This window comes from Leptodactylus fuscus, chromosome 3, assembly GCF_031893055.1.
Source record: "Leptodactylus fuscus isolate aLepFus1 chromosome 3, aLepFus1.hap2, whole genome shotgun sequence".
In the NCBI taxonomy this organism is placed as follows: Eukaryota; Metazoa; Chordata; class Amphibia; order Anura; family Leptodactylidae; genus Leptodactylus; species Leptodactylus fuscus.
The window spans coordinates 154,966,377-154,985,017 of record NC_134267.1 but is presented as its reverse complement, the minus strand read 5'-3'; the positions used below and the strand labels follow the sequence as shown (position 1 = coordinate 154,985,017).

General features: G+C 41.3%; 1 protein-coding gene across 1 annotated transcript in view; it reads right to left on the bottom strand.

Moving 5' to 3' along the window:
* Positions 1-18,179, bottom strand: part of MELTF (melanotransferrin) — a 58,296-nt gene extending 40,117 nt beyond the window's left edge. Inside the window, exon 1 of the mRNA XM_075268637.1 lies at positions 18,078-18,179. Coding sequence (XP_075124738.1) covers positions 18,078-18,123 — 46 coding nt within the window. The 5' untranslated portion in view covers positions 18,124-18,179. The remainder of the gene's footprint in view (positions 1-18,077) is intronic.
* Between the last annotated feature and the right edge of the window lie 462 nt (positions 18,180-18,641).

The window sequence follows — 18,641 nt, the reverse complement described above, 5'->3', positions numbered from 1 at the left end:
TAATCTTAATCATTTTTAGTTCTAAATATTTTGGTGTTTGCAACAGCCATTTCAGTTTGATATATCTAATAACTGATGGACACAGTAATATTTCAGGATTGAAATGAGGTTTATTGTACTAACAGAAAATGCGCAATATGCACTAAACCAAAATTTGACCGGTGCAAAAATATGGGCACTGATTAAAAGCTACAGGAAGCGACTAGAGGCTGTTATCTTTGCAAAAGGAGGATGTACTAAATATTAATGTCACTTTTCTGTTGAGGTCCCCATACTTTTGCACCGGTCAAATTTTGGTTTCATGCATATTGCGCATTTTCTGTTAGTACAATAAACCTCATTTCAATCCTGAAATATTACTGTGTCCATCAGTTATTAGATATATCAAACTGAAATGGCTGTTGCAAATACCAAAATATTTAGAACTAAAAATGATTAAGATTAATAGGGGTGCCCAAACTTTTTCATAGGACTGTATATATGCCATAAACAGTCTGTTATATCATTATAGAAAAAAAAAGGTCTTTGCATGCACAGCATTGGATCCAAACATTTATGGTATATTTGGTTTTATACCTTATCTTAAAAAAAAATTCATCACATGCATCTTGCCTTACATGTTTAGTCATTTGGATGTCTTTTTCCTCCATCTATCTATACTCAATTCTTGTGAAATTTTAATGTTGTTTAATTAAATAAAAGATATATATTTTATAATTACTTTTTTGGTAGTATTGCCTTTTTTGGCAGAGTGTGTTTATAGTGCTCTTTTTTCTAGCTATATGTAGTGCCCCATGTGTATAGATGTTGTCTAAAAGGGATATTTGCAGATTTCCCCTGATCTATGAAGCAAGATCAGAAGAAGCGGTAGAAACTTTCAGAGAGGATTGGCGCAGACTCAGGACCAGGGGCATGAGAGGAACAAACACTTCAAGACAAGGTATAAGCTTTAACATTTTTACAGATGGGTCTGTAGGTTACCACAAAATCAAACCAGGTAAAAAATAATGCTCATCTAACCTGTCTGAGATTGACTGTCTTGGCTGATTCTAAAAAAAATAAAAAAATAAAAAAATAAAATCATACAGCAATTGGAGCTATGGTGTGCCAATCCAAGTGTCTGAAGGACACACACAGTTGCACCAGATATTATTACATATTATATTATATTAATATTGGGCATCAGTGCTTTTGCTGATTCTAAAAAGTTGAGATTTTTCTGGTCTGTGAGAACTCTAAATGTATGTCTAACTACTTCCAAAAATGATGCAAAGTCTCATTTAATAGCTAATTGTATAGCAAGTGCCTATATCATAATCGTTCTCAGCAGGTGAAACTTTACCTGAGAAGAAGGCATAAGGACATAAGTTAGCCATGGAGGCAAGAATTTGGAATAACACTGCCACTACTCCTACATCTGAGGCATCAACTTCAATAATAAAGTGATGTAAGAGGTTAGGTTGGACAAGGACTAAAGCTTCCATAAAACTATGCTTAAGAAACTCAAAGGATGACATAGCATTTGAGATTAAATGAACTAAGTCAGTCACCTTTTTAGTGAGGTCAGTTAGAGGTTTTGCTATGGAAGAAAAATTACGAATATATTTTTATAATAATTAGCAAAACCAAAAAAATCTGAAGGCTTTTAAGCTGAGGCCAAACGTTGTGGAAACGCAGCTTTTTGTTGTTACAGAATTTGCTGTGGTTTTCTGAGCCAAAGCAAGAGGTGGATTGAGCAGAAGATAGAAATATAAGAACTTCCTAGATATTTCCTTTATTACTTGTGTAGCCATTCTTGGCTTTGGCTCAAAAAAACACAGCAAAATCTACAACAAAAAAAGCTGTGGGGCCTTAGAGAGGTAGAGCATGTCCAATCTACTATAGTCTGGACCTTGAATAGACCCATGTAGAGTGCAGAAGGGGAAAGAATATAGCATTTTTTTTTTTTTTTATGTAGAGGATCATGCTCGTATATTTCATACAGCCTGCACTGTATAAATGCGTAGAGAACAAGAACCAAAAGTCCTACCATGGACTTTTGGTTCTTGTTCTCTACGCATTCCTCATCCGGTCACCTGGGATACCATCAGATCCGCAGCCACTCTCACCTGGACTCTATACAAAGCCATCAAAGGGGTTGTGACTACTCACAACCCTATCAGGTGAGAGGCCAACTGGTTATTTCATTGACCTTTACATCTCTACCACGTGTTATCTCAATACTGCACTCAGAGCGCTTGGTGTCTTGTTTTGTTTTTTGCTCTACATGCGCTGTATAAATGGGAATGTTTAATTGATATATATATATATACTGTATATATATATATATATATATATATATATATATATATATATATTTGGTTGGTGCAATATTTTATATTTAACAACAGACTTATTGCCCACCACTGTCCGGTGTGAACAAAGTCTTATTCCAGCTGCATAATGAACAGGATGTTGGGCTTCATAATAGCAGGAGGTAGATATTAATATAAGAGGTACTTATTAATAATACTCATGTCTAGAGTTATGAAGGAGTTTTATTGAGATCATAGCTGGTAAGCATTAACAGACAGCATTCAGACTTTGCTCAGGAACTTTGCTAAAGAAAGTGGCATGTTAGCTGCCTACAGTGTCAGCCATGTGTACAAAGTACACTGCTAGAAATACACTTGCACTGTGCATAATGCTAATAGCACATAAACCGTGTGCTCGCTGATGGCCATGATTGACCTGTATTGGCGGCACTCGGATGTCATTCATTTACTGAACAGGAGTTGTGGAACCGGATAGGAATAGGACCTGTCCTGGGTTTTGTGGCGCGGAGTGTCGGCCCACACACTGATCTGTGTAATGCATGGGCCGATAGAAATGAATGGGTCAGTGTGCTATCCAGGAAAACCCCAGATAGTACACTGACCTTGGGCACGTTCATCTGAAAGGGGCCTAAGATCCAAAATTATTTATAACCGGGGCATGTTTGTATCTCACAGCACTACATACACATTATAATTTTTTCTCCTATACTTACTACCAATTCCCATGATTTTAGTTACAGATTCTTGGCTAAATAACTTGAAAACGTTAAGACTCGTCTATGTGCTAGTATTCACAAAGCATGGAATATTCATGCAATCTATATGGAATAAGCCTGAAACACATATTATCTATTTCTGATATTAAATCTTAATTTAATTTTAAGCAAAACCTGATATCTGTGTAAGCTTTGGCCCTCTACATCCCATACATCAGAAATGTCTCAAAGGAAAGTGGCTGTGTAACCATAGCAACCAATCTGCATTTAGCTTTATTAGATTTACGAAGCATCAAAGGGATGACTAGAAACACAAACCTGACGGTCCCTAATCTTACATCCCCGTCTAACCCTTTTGTCTTGTACTTCATTGATAGGGCTCCTTGTTTTTTTTATTTAATAAATGCCTGCTTAGATTTATATTATTCTATTCTTATCATTGTAAATGTTCTAGAAAACCCTTAGTGCAATACATAAAATAGATAATTTACTATATATAAGATAACAAAATAAAAATAACACAATGTATAGATTAATGGGAAGGAAAACAATGTGATATTATTTCCTATGACCCTAGGATGAGAAAATATCCTTGTATATGGGAACAATCCAATCTGGACGTTCTTAAACTAAATCTGCCTGAGCCAGCGGCTGATCATCATGGTCCCGGCCAAATACAGTCTTACACGCTGGTGTCCTCCAGAGCAGAAGATGCTCTTTCCAGTACCTAATAGATGAGCACTCCCTCTGTATAATAGTAGTAATAAGACATATGGGAAGTGCTTGTTCAGGTGGGAAAACCTCTTTAAAACTGAAGGTAGTTATCGGACATTGTTAATGATTAGATAACACATACCTGTATCATGGCTGCCTCTGTTAATCATTGCTCACCCTGATAAAATACTATATAAACCTGCTGTAAATTAGTATGACAAGAATGATGAAGTAGTGGGAACTTTGTGCTGCCATGCTCTTACGACAAGTTTTATTGACTATTACATAAACATGATGAAATAACCATATATTTATAAAGAACAAGACCTGTCAATCCAAGAATGCTAAGGGTATGTTCACATCTGCACTCAGTGAGTACTCAGGAAATCCGTTCCCCAATCCGCTTGGAAAAAACTTTTCTCTCTGCTTTTTTTTGGCGGAAAACCTTCACACTCCATTATAGTCTATGGGGTCTGTGGATTAGGTCTACATTTCTCAGGTCCCTAAGCGGACCCCAGGAATGTAAAGCCAAATGCAGTTGTGAACCTAACGTAAGGAAGTATTCACAAATAACATTTGTGTCCAACCAGTTGTCATATGCCATGATCATATGAAAATTTTATTGACTAATACATACACATGATAAAAAAAAACAACAATTCAGTTGTATAGAACAAGACTTGTCAATCCAGGAACACTAGGGCTGCATTCACATATCATTTGACTAGTTGTTTTATGCCACATATTGGTCTCTACTGTACCAGTTCTAGCATAATCAAGGCTGGCCATGCCCCGCGCTCTCCATTTGGCATCTCCAGACAACCAAACTATACCCTCTTCTGATTTCTGTGCTGTAATTGCCATCTTCCTCACAAAACTAACAAGAAATACTCAAAAGTTAAAAGTGTGATAATTGTGGACAAGCAACAAACATCCACAGTAGGCCCCCTTATTGTTCTCTATGATATATAGAAAGATAAGCTCAGTTCATAATAGCATAATGGCTTCTCTTTATGATGGGAGCGACATACAACACATTGGAACAGTGACCGACATATTATTACGACCCATAACAAGCACAGCCAGGGCTCCATTAAGGCTTCCGTCATTTTGTATGTCAAAAAAAGGGCTATAGGATCTATAATTCTTGTGACAGAAATCCCCATGGAGGCTCTGAATACAAATGTGAACAGAGCCATAAAATTTATAGTGTGATATATACGCACAAACAGAATATACCCAGAGTAACAGAAAAATATAGTGGCCACTTTCAGTTATCTACAACCTAAAGTGGTTTTCTTATGCCCTACAAAAATGAAACAAGTGTTGAAAATAGTCTAAAGTTAAAAGAAATGTCTTGCCTTTTAAAAGTCCTTTGTTCTAGCACCAACAAAAGTGATCAGGACGTGTTTGTGGTCAGTTGTTCTCAGTAGTGCCCAGATATGCACGCTATACCTGCCATCAATACCCCCTCCCCAACCTGGGGACTTTTAAAAGGTTACTTATTTCACTGGCGGCTAAACCGCTGTGAGCTTGCTGAGAATATTGCTGAAAATATGTTGGTTGTTCTTTCTTGATCACATTGGAAGCAAATTAAAGATGTACTTTCTAGCAGAAAGCAACTCTCCAATGGACCTCACCTTGCCATATATTACTATTACTTGAATTGTGCATATAATATTACAAGTACCCTCTAATTTCATGAGACAACTACTTTTTAGATATGAATGCGAGGTGAATAATGTTTTTTGTTAAGCTGACAGTAGCTTAAAGAGGCCCTTTCGCCAACTCCACCAATTCTAGTTCTTAATGCGCCGCTCTGCTGATTCCAGAGCAGTTGAAATTTTCTCTGTTGCCCCCATCGGGGAGCCTTTTTTTGGAGGCTGATGTTGAGGCGGATTCAGCATCAAAATCAAGGCCAAGAAACTCTGTGTGCACTGATCCTTACAAGTGCAGTTCATTTTGATACCTGATGTACTATCTAAGATCTGTAATGTCAGAGGTGCAGTGTCAAGCAGGGGGTGTAATTCAGAGGTCTAATCACAGTCAACCAATGTCAAATCTCAGAATCACACCCCTAACCTGCAGATCTGCCTGACACTGCCCTCCTAACAGTACATAGCCTAACTAGCATATCAGGCACCAAAAATAACAGCATTGATTGCTCAGGAGCAGCAGGGACTAGAGAAAAATTCCAACTGTGCTAGAATCAGTGGAGCAGCATCTATTAGGCTAAGGCCCCACGGGACGATATGCAGCCCTTTAGCATGGCGGAAACACATCGCGGTTCTTGCCACAGCGCTTTAAACAGAATGTTCACGGAGTTTTCCTCCGCGGACTTTCTGTTACAATTATATCTATGGGAAAGCCGCTGGCATTTCTCTAGATATAATTGACATGCTGCGATTTCCAAAACCGCAGCGTTTTTGGAAATCGCAGCGTGTCCGCACTGCGGTTTCAAACGCAAGGTGGGCATGGGATTCACATGAATCCCATCCACTTTGCAGTTACTGTACAATGCTGCGGTTTTTCCTGCTGCATTTCCGGCTGTGGGGCCCCGGCCTTAATTGATATAAAGAGCTGGATTTGTTAGAGGTGATGAAAGGTCCTCTGTAGGGATAAACACTTTACAGGTAGATCAGTACATTACTGTGTACAGAGAGGGGTGAGGGGTGGGGGAGAACATAAAACCATTAGATGCACTGTTTACAGGGAGGATTGATGGAAAATAAGACATTACATCATAGAATCATAACGCACAGTCTATACATTCCAAGGACATGAGTTCAAATACATCTAAATTTTGCTGTGAAGAAGTTCAAATACAAGAACCAAATACTTTACAACCAGCCATACACATTAGAAAAAAGTCATTTGAGCCCCCCTGATTTCAGAAGCATTAACTAACTTTTATAACAATGACAGATGTCAGGGTTGGATTTCAATATGCTGTTGCTTTGTTCCTGTGATGTCAGTCTGGCAGTGACTTATTCCTGCTAATGAAGAAACTCATAGGCTGTGTGCACTGCAATCCAGGCATGCTATCCAATGACATAATGGGGAGGGGGATTCATTAAGATGGCATAATGTGACATAAATGTAGATGAATATGGCACAAAAACGCCGCTTACGACTATTTTAGTTGCAAGTGGCATTAAATAGTCCTAAGTCAATGATTTGCAACTATTTTATGCCATATTTGTGGTTCAAGGTATTTGATGAATTCCCCTCCAAAAACACAAATGCAAATCAACACAAGGGTGGGTGTAGCCAAGCCCTACAGCCTCCTGTCTTATTGGCGTGATAAAGAATGCCAACCTGACCACCACACCAGGTATGCTCTTGGTTTTCTTGGTTGGTAAACCTACTCACCTATTACATCTCCTGCCAACAGTCTCTGCTGACATTGCTGCAACGCTGGCATGCCATACTGTTGGTATAGCAAGTCATTAGTACAGCAATGTAAATAACCATGAACCAGCAGTGCTGGACTAGCAAGGGATATAAAAGGTATGCAATGTCTATGCATATTAATTGTCATCCCTGGCTCTGACTCAATGTCTGCCTTTGTACTGTATATAATACTGTATATTAGTCTATTCTCATTAGAACCTGTTCCAATATCCTATGCAGCACAAGCGTTACCTCTCTAGTCCCAAATTTACTATGGTTCCCCAAGTTCTATCAACTTAAGTAGGGTGAAGGTAAAGCTTTCCAAAACCATTACTTTGCAGTGCTGGTAAAGTTGATCTTGAAGTTTCACAGCACTAACTAGATGATACTTCATGCTCCCGTTGTTGGAAGAAAACCTCATCTCAGTGGTTAGTGGAGCAGTATCCTTATGGGTTAGGTCTGCTTGGCTGCTTTCATCTGGTTAATTTCGTTTTAATGTAAAATCCCTACTTATACTTCTTATAATAAAACTGATAATTTGTCATATCTCTTCTGAGTAACTGATATCTTTCATATACTTATAATATGCAGTTTTCTTCAGATGCTACAGTGAATTGAGGTGTGTTCCTGAGCTGACTTATTGTCTAATACTTATTTGCATATTAACAAAAAAAAGGCAATATTTCAGCCAAGGAGGGAAGAATTCACAAGGGGAAAACACCAAGTAATTCACGTAGCCCTAATCTATCTACTGGCCTGGATCGATATGCTGAGTTGTGGTGAAAGACTCCTTTTAAGTGAATCTTCATCTTTCAAGATACACTTTAAGAAGAATATGTTGACAATTTGCATGAGTAATAGTCACTAATATGAGACGTTTAATACTAACTTGTTGGGGGATTTTCCTAAATACCTGAGGAGACTCTCTGTGTACAGTCATGGCCAAAAGTTTTGAGAATGACACAAATCTTATATTTTCACATGATCTGCTGCCCTCTGGTTTTTATGTGTGTTTGTCAGATGTTTTTATCACATACAGAAATAGAATTGCAATCATATTATGAGTAACCAAAGCTTATATTGACAGTTAGAATGAGTTAATGCAGCAAGTCAATATTTGCAGTGTTGACCCTTCTTCTTCAGGACCTCTGCAATTCTCCCTGGCATGCTCTCAATCAACGTCTGGACCAAATCCTGACTGATAGCAGTCCATTCTTGCACAATCAATGCTTGCATTTTGTCAGAATTTGTAGGTTTTTGTTTGTCCACCCGTCTCTTGATGATTGACCACAAGTTCTCAATGGGTTTAAGATCTGGGGAGTTTCCAGGCCATGGACCCAAAATCTCTCTGTTTTGTTCCCTGAGCCATTTAGTTATCACCTTTGCTTTATGGCAAGGTGCTCCATTATGCTGGAAAAGGCATTGTTGATCGCCAATCTGCTCTTGGACGGTTGGGAGAAGTTGATCTTGGAGGACATTCTGGTACCATTCTTTATTCATGGCTGTGTTTTTAGGCAAGACTGTGAGAGAGCCGATTCCCTTGGCTAAGAAGCAACCCCACACATGAATGGTTTCAGGATGCTTTACAGTTGGCATGAGACAAGACTGGTGGTAGCGCTCACCTCGTCTTCTCCGAATAAGCTGTTTTCCAGATGTCCCAAACAATCGAAAAGGGGATTCATCAGAGAAAATGACTTTACCCCAGTCCTCAGCAGTCCACTCCCTGTACCTTTTGCAGAATATCAGTCTGTCCCTGATGTTTTTTCTGGAGAGAAGTGGCTTCTTCGCTGCCCTCCTTGAGACCAGGCCTTGCTCCAAGAGTCTCTGCCTCACAGTGCATGCAGATGCACTCACACCTGCCTGCTGCCATTCCTCAGCAAGCTCTGCACTGCTGGTAGCCCGATCCCGCAGCTGAAACACTTTTAAGAGACGGTCCTGGCGCTTGCTGGTCTTTCTTGGGCACCCTGGAGCCTTTTTGTCAACAATGGAACCTCTCTCCTTGAAGTTCTTGATGATGCGATAGATTGTTGACTGAGATGCAATCTTTCTAGCTGCGATACTCTTCCCTGTTAGGCCATTTTTGTGCAGTGCAATGATGACTGCACGTGATTCTTTAGAGATAACCATGGTTAACAGAAGAGAAACAATGATGCCAAGCACCAGCCTCCTTTAAAAGTGTCCAGTGGTGTCATTCTTACTTAATCATGACAGATTGATCTCCAGCCCTGTCCTCATCAACACCCACACCTGTGTTAATGGAGCAATCACTGAAACAATGTTAGCTGGTCCTTTTAAGGCAGGGCTGCAATGATGTTGAAATGTGTTTTGGGGGATAAAGTTCATTTTCTAGGCAAATATTGACTTTGCAAGTAATTGCTGTTAAGCTGATCACTCTTTATAACATTCTGGAGTATATGCAAATTGCCATTAGAAAAACTGAAGCAGTAGACTTTGTAAAAATTAATATTTGTATCATTCTCAAAACTTTTGGCCATGACTGTAGTGTACACCACAACCTATAATGGGCAGGATTGAGTAATGGATGTACAGAATGCCAAAAAATTGGTCTAGAAGTTGCTCATCTTTGGTGCTTGATACTGTTTTGTGCCAATGATGTGCCACTTGTTCCTTTCTCCACCGTGTTTGCCATTTTTTATTACAGTGGGTGGAACAGGAATGAAGACAGGCAGGGATACCTCAACCTGTCTGATTTACCCCAGTTTTCTGTCTGAAGTCTCTAAAAGGGGTTGTCCAGTTTCAGAACAATATCGAGAGACAAATATTATTCTTTGCATATTGAAAAGTTATACAATTTTCCAATATACTTTCTGTATCAATTCCTTACAGTTTCTAGAAATCTGTTTGGTATCTGTAATGAATACAGACTGGATATCACATGATCATGGACTGTACATCACATAACCATGGACTGTACATCACATTACCATGGTCTGATTTTTATCCACTAGAAGTAACAGAATGAATGACAGCAAGCAGAGATCTAGAAAACTGAGGAATTGATACAGAAAGTATATTCATGCTTGTAGAACTTTTCATTATACAAACAATAACATTTGTCTCTTGTTCTGAAACTGGACAATCTTTAATCAATCTGTCGCAGTAGAGGAATTGATTCATGCTGACATAGGGAATGCCAGTTTTCATAGATTCCCCTCAGAGTTATGTCTATGTTAAAGAGCATTTAACAGCAGAACATGAATATTTTATGAACAAATGAAGGGTATAAGAAATTACTGTAAAACATTGCTTTAAGTAATAGGACAGACACTGGGGAGATTAATTCTTACTTATATCATGCATGAAATAAAAAATTTAATTTTGTGATATTTATCATGTGTCTTAGATTCTTTTGAACCTTCTTCTATAAGCACAAAAAACACAGGGTGTAAGGACACTAATATAATACACAAAATTAACCCTTACTAAAATATAACTTTTATTAGTACATTAAAAACTAATCCCACCATCTCCCTTGTATAAAACTCAACGCCCTTAGAAGACACTTAATCAGAAGGATATGCCATCGCCTATGAGTTGCAGGGTATATTCCAAGAGTAGGGCTAGAGACTAGTTCAGCTGTCTATAATCCACTGCTGTCAGCCCCTTCTTTTTCCCCTTATTTCTTATATTGATACTCATGGCTAACATAGCACTGATTACAAGGTAGATACATGCTGTTGCTGCCTAGCTAGCATAGACATAGGAGGATTAATCTGCAGATCAGGTGTTTCTTTCTATGGACTAGATACAGTGAGCCCGGTCAGTCCCTTACAATGCCCACATTCCACAGAGATCGCCTCCAATACATATTCCCCCTTCAGTCTACTGGCTACTAGTGATGCCTCAACATGTTTCCCTGCATAAGGGCTAGTTCACATGTGAGGCGCCCACGCGGGTTTTGACACAGAGAGAGACGCGTCGAGCCGCGTCTCTCTCTGGTCAAAACCCGCCTGCCACAACCACGACCTGCCACGACCAATGAATGAGCTGACATAGGAGGGTGCTGCCGCTAGGTGGAAGCCTCGGTCCAGCGCGCCGCGGCTTCCGCCTGAAGAAAAGACATGTCGCTTCTTTACTCCGCTAGCAGCAGCCCGCCGCTAGTGGAAAAAAGAAGCCCGGCGGTCTGCATAGACCACCATTGTAAAGGGGCGGATTTTGAAGCGAAATCCGCTGTCAAAATCCGTCCCTTTGTTCACGTGTGAACGAGCCCTAACAGTTCGGAGGTTTCAATGAGCAGCGTTGCACAGATTGCACAGCGTTACACAGTTTGCGGGACCATGAAGTTTGGCCCCGCTACCAAGGGATTGACGCTGACTGCTAAAAAATCCCGGCATTAAATAGTTCGTGTCGAGGTAGCTCCACATACCCAGTCAACGCCCACTCCCCATGTTAGCCTATCGTGACGCGCAGGGTCTTCCATTCTGTCAGTGGGCGTGGTCAATGACGAGGCAAGCTGACGTCATTGTCCATGCATGCGCGAACTCTTAGTAAAAGCGCCGCTGATTTCTCCTTTCAAGAATGAATGTACCGATCACCATTCTACATTTTATACCAGGTCTGGGACTCATCATTTATAACAAATCTAGTTCTTAGTCGGTCATCTGTTAGAATTGTAAACATATTGCTGCACCTCTCTCCGGTCTACACTGCATGATCTCTTACTTTTGGTGCCCGTGACATTCCGCTAATATGGAATCAGACATATCACATATGTTTTGTAGACATTGTGCCCTCCCTCAATATAATGTGGCATGTCAATTGGTGATTCCATTCATCATTGCTATGCTTGCAGTGTTTATATATCTGTTCATTCCCGTGTCAGATGGTAGTTCCACGGATGTCCCCATCGCAGGTAAGTGAGGAGTCCCCAAATACAGATAGATCATCAAACTTCACATTCCTTTTGTGACCCTATTTGGGGATAGGTCCAGCTACTTGTAATGTCATTTTTTTATTTCATTTATCCCAGACCGGCTATTATCCGGCGATATTAGAAGAAGATGTGTTATATGATGACATCCCAAGCTGAGTGTCACCATCAGACAGATCTAAATGAAGTGAAAATTAAGTGTAAATTATTCTCATGATAACTCCCGTTCCCTCTACATGCTGGGCCATTGGTTAGCCTGCCAGTGAGGGGTTAGATACAGGGCTGCATGGACAACTATATAAAAATTTAAAATTACTGTATCTAACTATGGTGTCCCTACAATCTAGGTCAATCCCCTATATACATATATAAAGGGACTTAATGATTGTGAAATCACACTCCAGTAGCGGACATATCCCCCCTACATCGATACTAGGTAAGTATCTTAAAATAAGGGGAATCACAGAGTTCCTAAGAGGATCAGAGAAGATATAATTGAGAGATGTGGCGAATCCCAGATACAGGGGCAAGTACCCGCCTCAGAGGGCACCGTGGATAAAGTTGTCAACACACACGTGCCATCAGGCAGGTAGTCACCCCTACAATTGATTTTTCTCGCCACATTGTTCACTTCGATTTATTTCAACGGTAGATCCATATCCCTTATCACACAAAGGGCAGAAACGACACAAAATCGTTCAATCCTTGTGGTTTAACGGATCTGAACCGGAAGGCCCACTGTGCCTCTTTTCTCAAGATCAGATCATCACAGTCCCCCCGTCTAATAGATTTGGGGACCTTTTCCACCCCTTGGAATTTGATGGAGAAGGGATTACCAGAGTGGCATGCCCATATATGGTTCGCAATGGGTGTGTCGCGTTGATGGACTATATCGCCTATGTGGTCCAGGATCCATCTCCTGAACTCATGTTTTGCTTTGCCGATGTAGTTTAGGTTACAGGAGCAAGTGGTGGCATAAATTACTCCCTCACTCCGGCAATGAATAAATTGTTTGATCTTATAAGTTTTGCCGGTAGTGTGTGCTCTCACCTCGGTACATTTCTGGATATAGGTGCACGCCCTACAAGACCCACATTTGTAGGCCCCAGTTGTCTTTGTACTATTCAGCCATGTTGTTTCTGATGGGAGTGGACTCAAATGACTCCTAGTCACCCAGTCTGCTAAGTTCCTCCCCCTTCTATAGGTAATCGAGGGGCGAGATGTTATGCACCCTTTGATGTTAAACTGGAAAAAGAGGGTAAACAGGATGGCACTGCTAAATATGCGGATGTGAGTCCTAGTAAGCTGGAGGTGTATATGAGGAATAAAACCTTTTATATTGAGAGCCGTGGGGGTGCTCAACAACCAGAAATAGAGCAATGTGGCAATGACAAAATAGTAGAAAAATTGGAAGGGCACTCACCCACATCGAGGCTCATCTTTGTAAAAAACTTCTTTATTTGAGGCAATACATCTCTAAAAGCAATAAGTGCAGGGAGGGAGGAACAGCATACAAAGGCAAAAGGCAACAGCCGTTTCGCGCAGCTATGTGCGCTTTCTCAAGCCATAGAATGCATTCTATGGCTTGAGAAAGCGCACATAGCTGCGCGAAACGGCTGTTGCCTTTTGCCTTTGTATGCTGTTCCTCCCTCCCTGCACTTATTGCTTTTAGAGATGTATTGCCTCAAATAAAGAAGTTTTTTACAAAGATGAGCCTCGATGTGGGTGAGTGCCCTTCCAATTTTTCTACTATTTTGTCATTGACCCTTTGATGTTATCGTCCTGTTGCAGAATTCACCAGAAGGTGTCAAAAATTTGTGATACCTCTTTGACGTGTTTATTGTATGTACCGATCATCCGGATTACACTGGCGGGCGTCTGCGATCTTTACTTTCGGAGTCCACAGAGATTCTCTGGGAGTGGACCTGGCGATCTCTCTATCTTTTTCCAAGAGTCCTCTTGGATACCCTCTGGCTGCGAACCTATGGAGTAGGGCCTCACTTTGTTGGTCATAATCCGTCAACGAAGAGCAGTTCCTTTGAACCCGAAGGAACTTTCCTTTAGGAATGCCCCGTTTTAATGGCAGGGGATGGTGACTGTCCCAGTATAGTAAGGAATTTGTAGCTGTTTGTTTCCTATATAAACTGGTCTCAAGGGTTCCTTGTTCAGTTAAAGTGATGGTGACATCAAGGAGCCACCACATTTATTATTGATGGGCAACAATATTCTGGTGCAATTTATGGAAGAGTTTACAGCAGAAATTGCAAAAAGTACACAGTAAGTAAGCGGCCATTTTCTTTTGGCCTGTGGGCATGCGCAGTCAGCTCTGCCCAGGCCCGAGGCTTACAAGTTTCACCGCCTAAGCTGGAAGAAGACACAGAAATAGGATGTTCCTGAAGAAGATGGAGGCGTCGCTGGAGAGTTCTCCCGCAGCACTGGGGACGCCCCCAGTGATGTTTGAGCGCTGGGGCCTGCACCCAGTGCTGCGAGAGAACTGCATACCAGCGAAAACCGGTATTTCTACGGAACGGCGGCGCGGAGAAGACATCTAAAGGTAGGAGACGAATAGCATTTCTTAAGGCTATTCCGACGTCTTAGGGAGAAAAAATACCTTCTGAATGATAGGATCCCTTTAAGGCATGCATTGGAAATGCCAGTCTTGATGAACTTTGCCCAAAGTTTCTAGTTTACAACATTGATAATAACTGCCTCTATGTATCATCCATAGCACATTATAGAAAAGTAACTGCACAATGGATCCTGTGTTCCAGAATGAATCTCTATGAGATATCTGCAACTAAAAATCAGATCCATTCATCCTAATGAATTTCTACAATCCCAGGTGCTTGCCATTAAAATAACCCCATACAGATGAATAGAACTGCTTTCCAATTGTTCAGTGTGAAGCCGCTTTATCTATTCTACATTACATGTATAGAAACAAGGAGAATTTGTATGAAATGAAACAACCAGCCAGCACACAAGCATAAGAGATGTGAGCTATGGAGATAATTCTAATTTGGAAGTCACTTATACAGTATTACTTATCAAAAATGTATTGTTAAACACTGGAGTCTCTCAGTGTATACCGCTATATAATTCTCCAGAGTTATCAATCCCTATACATCAGTTTTCTGGCATACAGGGATAATATTGGGGTGCACACTTGGTGTAAGGTCCTGTGAATGTGGTTTGAGCATGGTAAGCTGTGGCAAGAACGACTCTGCCCTCATATTCATTATTAGAGATCAGCGAACAGTGTTCTATTGAACTCATGTTCGATCGGATATCAGGCTGTTCGATGTGTTCGATTCGAATCGAACATCACGTGGAAAACTTCAAAAAAATTCGATTCCCCTCCCACCTTCCCTGGCGCTTTTTTTGCACCAATAACAGCGCAGGGGAGGTGGGACAGGAACTACGACACCGGAGGCATCGAAAAAAATCGGAAAAAGTCATTGGCTGCCGAAATCAAGTGACCTCCATTTTAGACGAATAGTGGATTTCAAATCCGGGTCATATGAGAATGTGAAATTTGTGACTATTAGACAGGGATAGCTGTACAGGCAGGGGTAGCTAGGGATAACCTTTATTTAGGTAGGAATGTTATTAAAAATAACTTTTTGGGGCTCTATCGGGTGTGTAATTGTGATTTTTGTGACATAAACTTTTTCCCATAGGAATGCATTGGACAGCGCTGATTGGCCAGAGTACGGAATTCGACCAATCAGCGCTGGCTCTGCTGGAGGAGGCGGAGTCTAAGATCGCTCCACACCAGTCTCCATTCAGGTCCGACCTTAGACTCCGCCTCCTCCGGCAGAGCCAGCGCTGATTGGCCGAAGGCTGGCCAATGCATTCCTATGGGTATGCAGAGACTTAGCAGTGCTGAGCCAGTTCTGCTCAATTACACCGTGTGCCGGTCAGCCCATCTGATATAGCAGAGCCGAGTGTGCATAAGGGTTCTAGTGCAGAGCCGAGGGTGCACTAGAACCCTTATGCACACTCGGCTCTGCTACATCTGATGGGCTGACCGGCACACGAAGTAGTTGAGCAGAACTGGCTCAACACTGCTAAGTCTCTGCATTCTCATAGGAATGCATTGGCCAGCGCTGATTGGCCAGAGTACGGAATTCGACCAATCAGCGCTGGCTCTGCTGGAAGAGGTGGAGTCTAAGATCGCTCCACACCAGTCTCCATTCAGGTCCGACCTTAGACTCCACCTCCTCCGGCAGAGCCAGCGCTGATTGGCCGAAGGCTGGCCAATGCATTACTATGGGAATGCAGAGACTTAGCAGTGCTGAGCCAGTTCTGCTCAACTACACCGTGTGCCGGTCAGCCCATCAGATGTAGCAGAGCCGAGTGTGCATAAGGGTTCTAGTGCACCCTCGGCTCTGCTACATCTGATGTAGCAGAGCCGAGTGTGCATAAGGGTTCTAGTGCACCCTCGGCTCTGCTACATCTGATGGGCTGACCGGCACACGGTGTAGTTGAGCAGAACTGGCTCAGCACTGCTAAGTCTCTGCATACCCATAGGAATGCATTGGCCAGCCTTCTGCCAATCAGCGCTGGCTCTGCCGGAGGAGGCGGAGTCTAAGGTCGGACCTGAATGGAGACTGGTGTGGAGCGATCTTAGACTCCGCCTCCTCCAGCAGAGCCAGCGCTGATTGGTCGAATTCCGTACTCTGGCCAATCAGCGCTGTCCAATGCATTCCTATGGGAAAAAGTTAGCTTGCGAAAATCGCAAGCTGACAGGGATTTCCATGAAATAAAGTGACTTTTATTCCCCCAGACATGCTTCCCCTGCTGTCCCAGTGTCATTCCAGGGTGTTGGTATCATTTCCTGGGGTGTCATAGTGGACTTGGTGACCCTCCAGACACGGATTTGGGTTTCCCCCTTAACGAGTATATGTTCCCCATAGACTATAATGGGGTTCGAAACCCGTTCGAACACTCGAACAGTGAGCGGCTGTTCGAATCGAATTTCAAACCTCGAACATTTTAGTGTTCACTCATCTCTATTCATTATGACTCACGCCAGTTTATAATGGAAGTCAATGCTATAATGGAAATCTAAGCTAGTTCTCGACTGGCATAGATCTCCATTCAGGCACACTGGAGATCGCCTGCTTTATGGAGAGGTCAGAGTCTCTTTATATACCAGTCATGCTCTGCACCTGTCGGGGCTTTTAATTTACATGCCAGTCTTAATAAATCTGACCCATTGTATTTATTACAGTGCATGTAATCTGCACCAGGCTCTCAATTGTTAGGGGTCGTTGGGAGATCCAAATGATGGAGAACCGGACAGATAAAACAGTGGTCATATGTAGACACTGTTTTCATACTGAAAGCGGCAGAGAGAAAAGTCTCCTTCGTGTAGAACTTTTCTCTCGGACATTTTTTAGCGGTTTCTCCAGCGGAGTCTCCAACAGGGCTGCACTTGGCCTGTAGCATTTCTGGACACCAGCAGAAATATTTTAGCAACAGCTCTGAAGGTTTCTTATCAAGTCTGTATACACCTACTGCATAGAAGGCCATACACATAAGATATTTATTGGCAGGCCTTTGGTGGATCCAGCTAAATTTGGTGAAATCTGATGTGTGCAGTGGTCATGCACATAAGATTTACCACAGATGTTAACATAAACTGGGACTATCAATGATTTGCAAACAAATATCTCATATGTATGGGTCAGCTCAACTTCTCACTTATCTGGGGAGTTTTACCAGTCCTCAAGTCTCAATTACTGGTCGAATGACAATGTTTTAAGTAAATTCAGATTCATACGTGGATTGATAAGATAAACTCCACATATAAGTGACTAGCTTGCATTTTACATTACATACTCTATCTCCATTCTATCATAATCTTTACAATACAAATAGATCATTAACTTATGTAAGTAAGAAGAAGGTGTAGTGAGGAATATGCATTATTATATACTGTAACTATTGAGACTGCTTGTATCATTCACTGACTTATCCAGAAAACATTAGACTAACAGGCACTGAAAGAGATGAATATTATATTAGTAAGAGAACACTCACTTGTCTGGGAGAAGTAAAAGATGAAAAATAAACTTTTCCAGATCATTTTCCTGGAGCTCCAGACTTCACCCTCTCCAAGTTCCTTCCAAGAAAGACTGTCTTAGCGCAGGTATTTACTCTTATGAAAAGGTGTATGGTGATCACGCCTGCTCCCTGCTGGCTAGGTTCACATCCACGAGTGTTTGACTAAAGGGCAAAGAGGGGATGGCAGATGGAAAAAAAAATGAAGTCTGAAGTCATCACAATCTTCCACATAGGGAGTAGCCTATTCATAACTAATAGTTCACAGTGTGTGTAAGACACAATGCATTGTCTCATGTATGAACCAATTATACATCTATCTATTGTAGAAAGCTAAAAATATATAGCTACTACAAAACTCACATTCTGCAAAACAGGACGTATCATGTTATGTATAGAAATGATATGTATGATTTATGTCTTTCCAACATTATAGCACGGATATGCCCCTTAAGTTGTTGTTTTTTTCTAAATAAAAAGGAGCCACCAAGATCCAGGGTCACACTTAGGTTATGTCCACACTACCTTTCCGTTATCCACTTA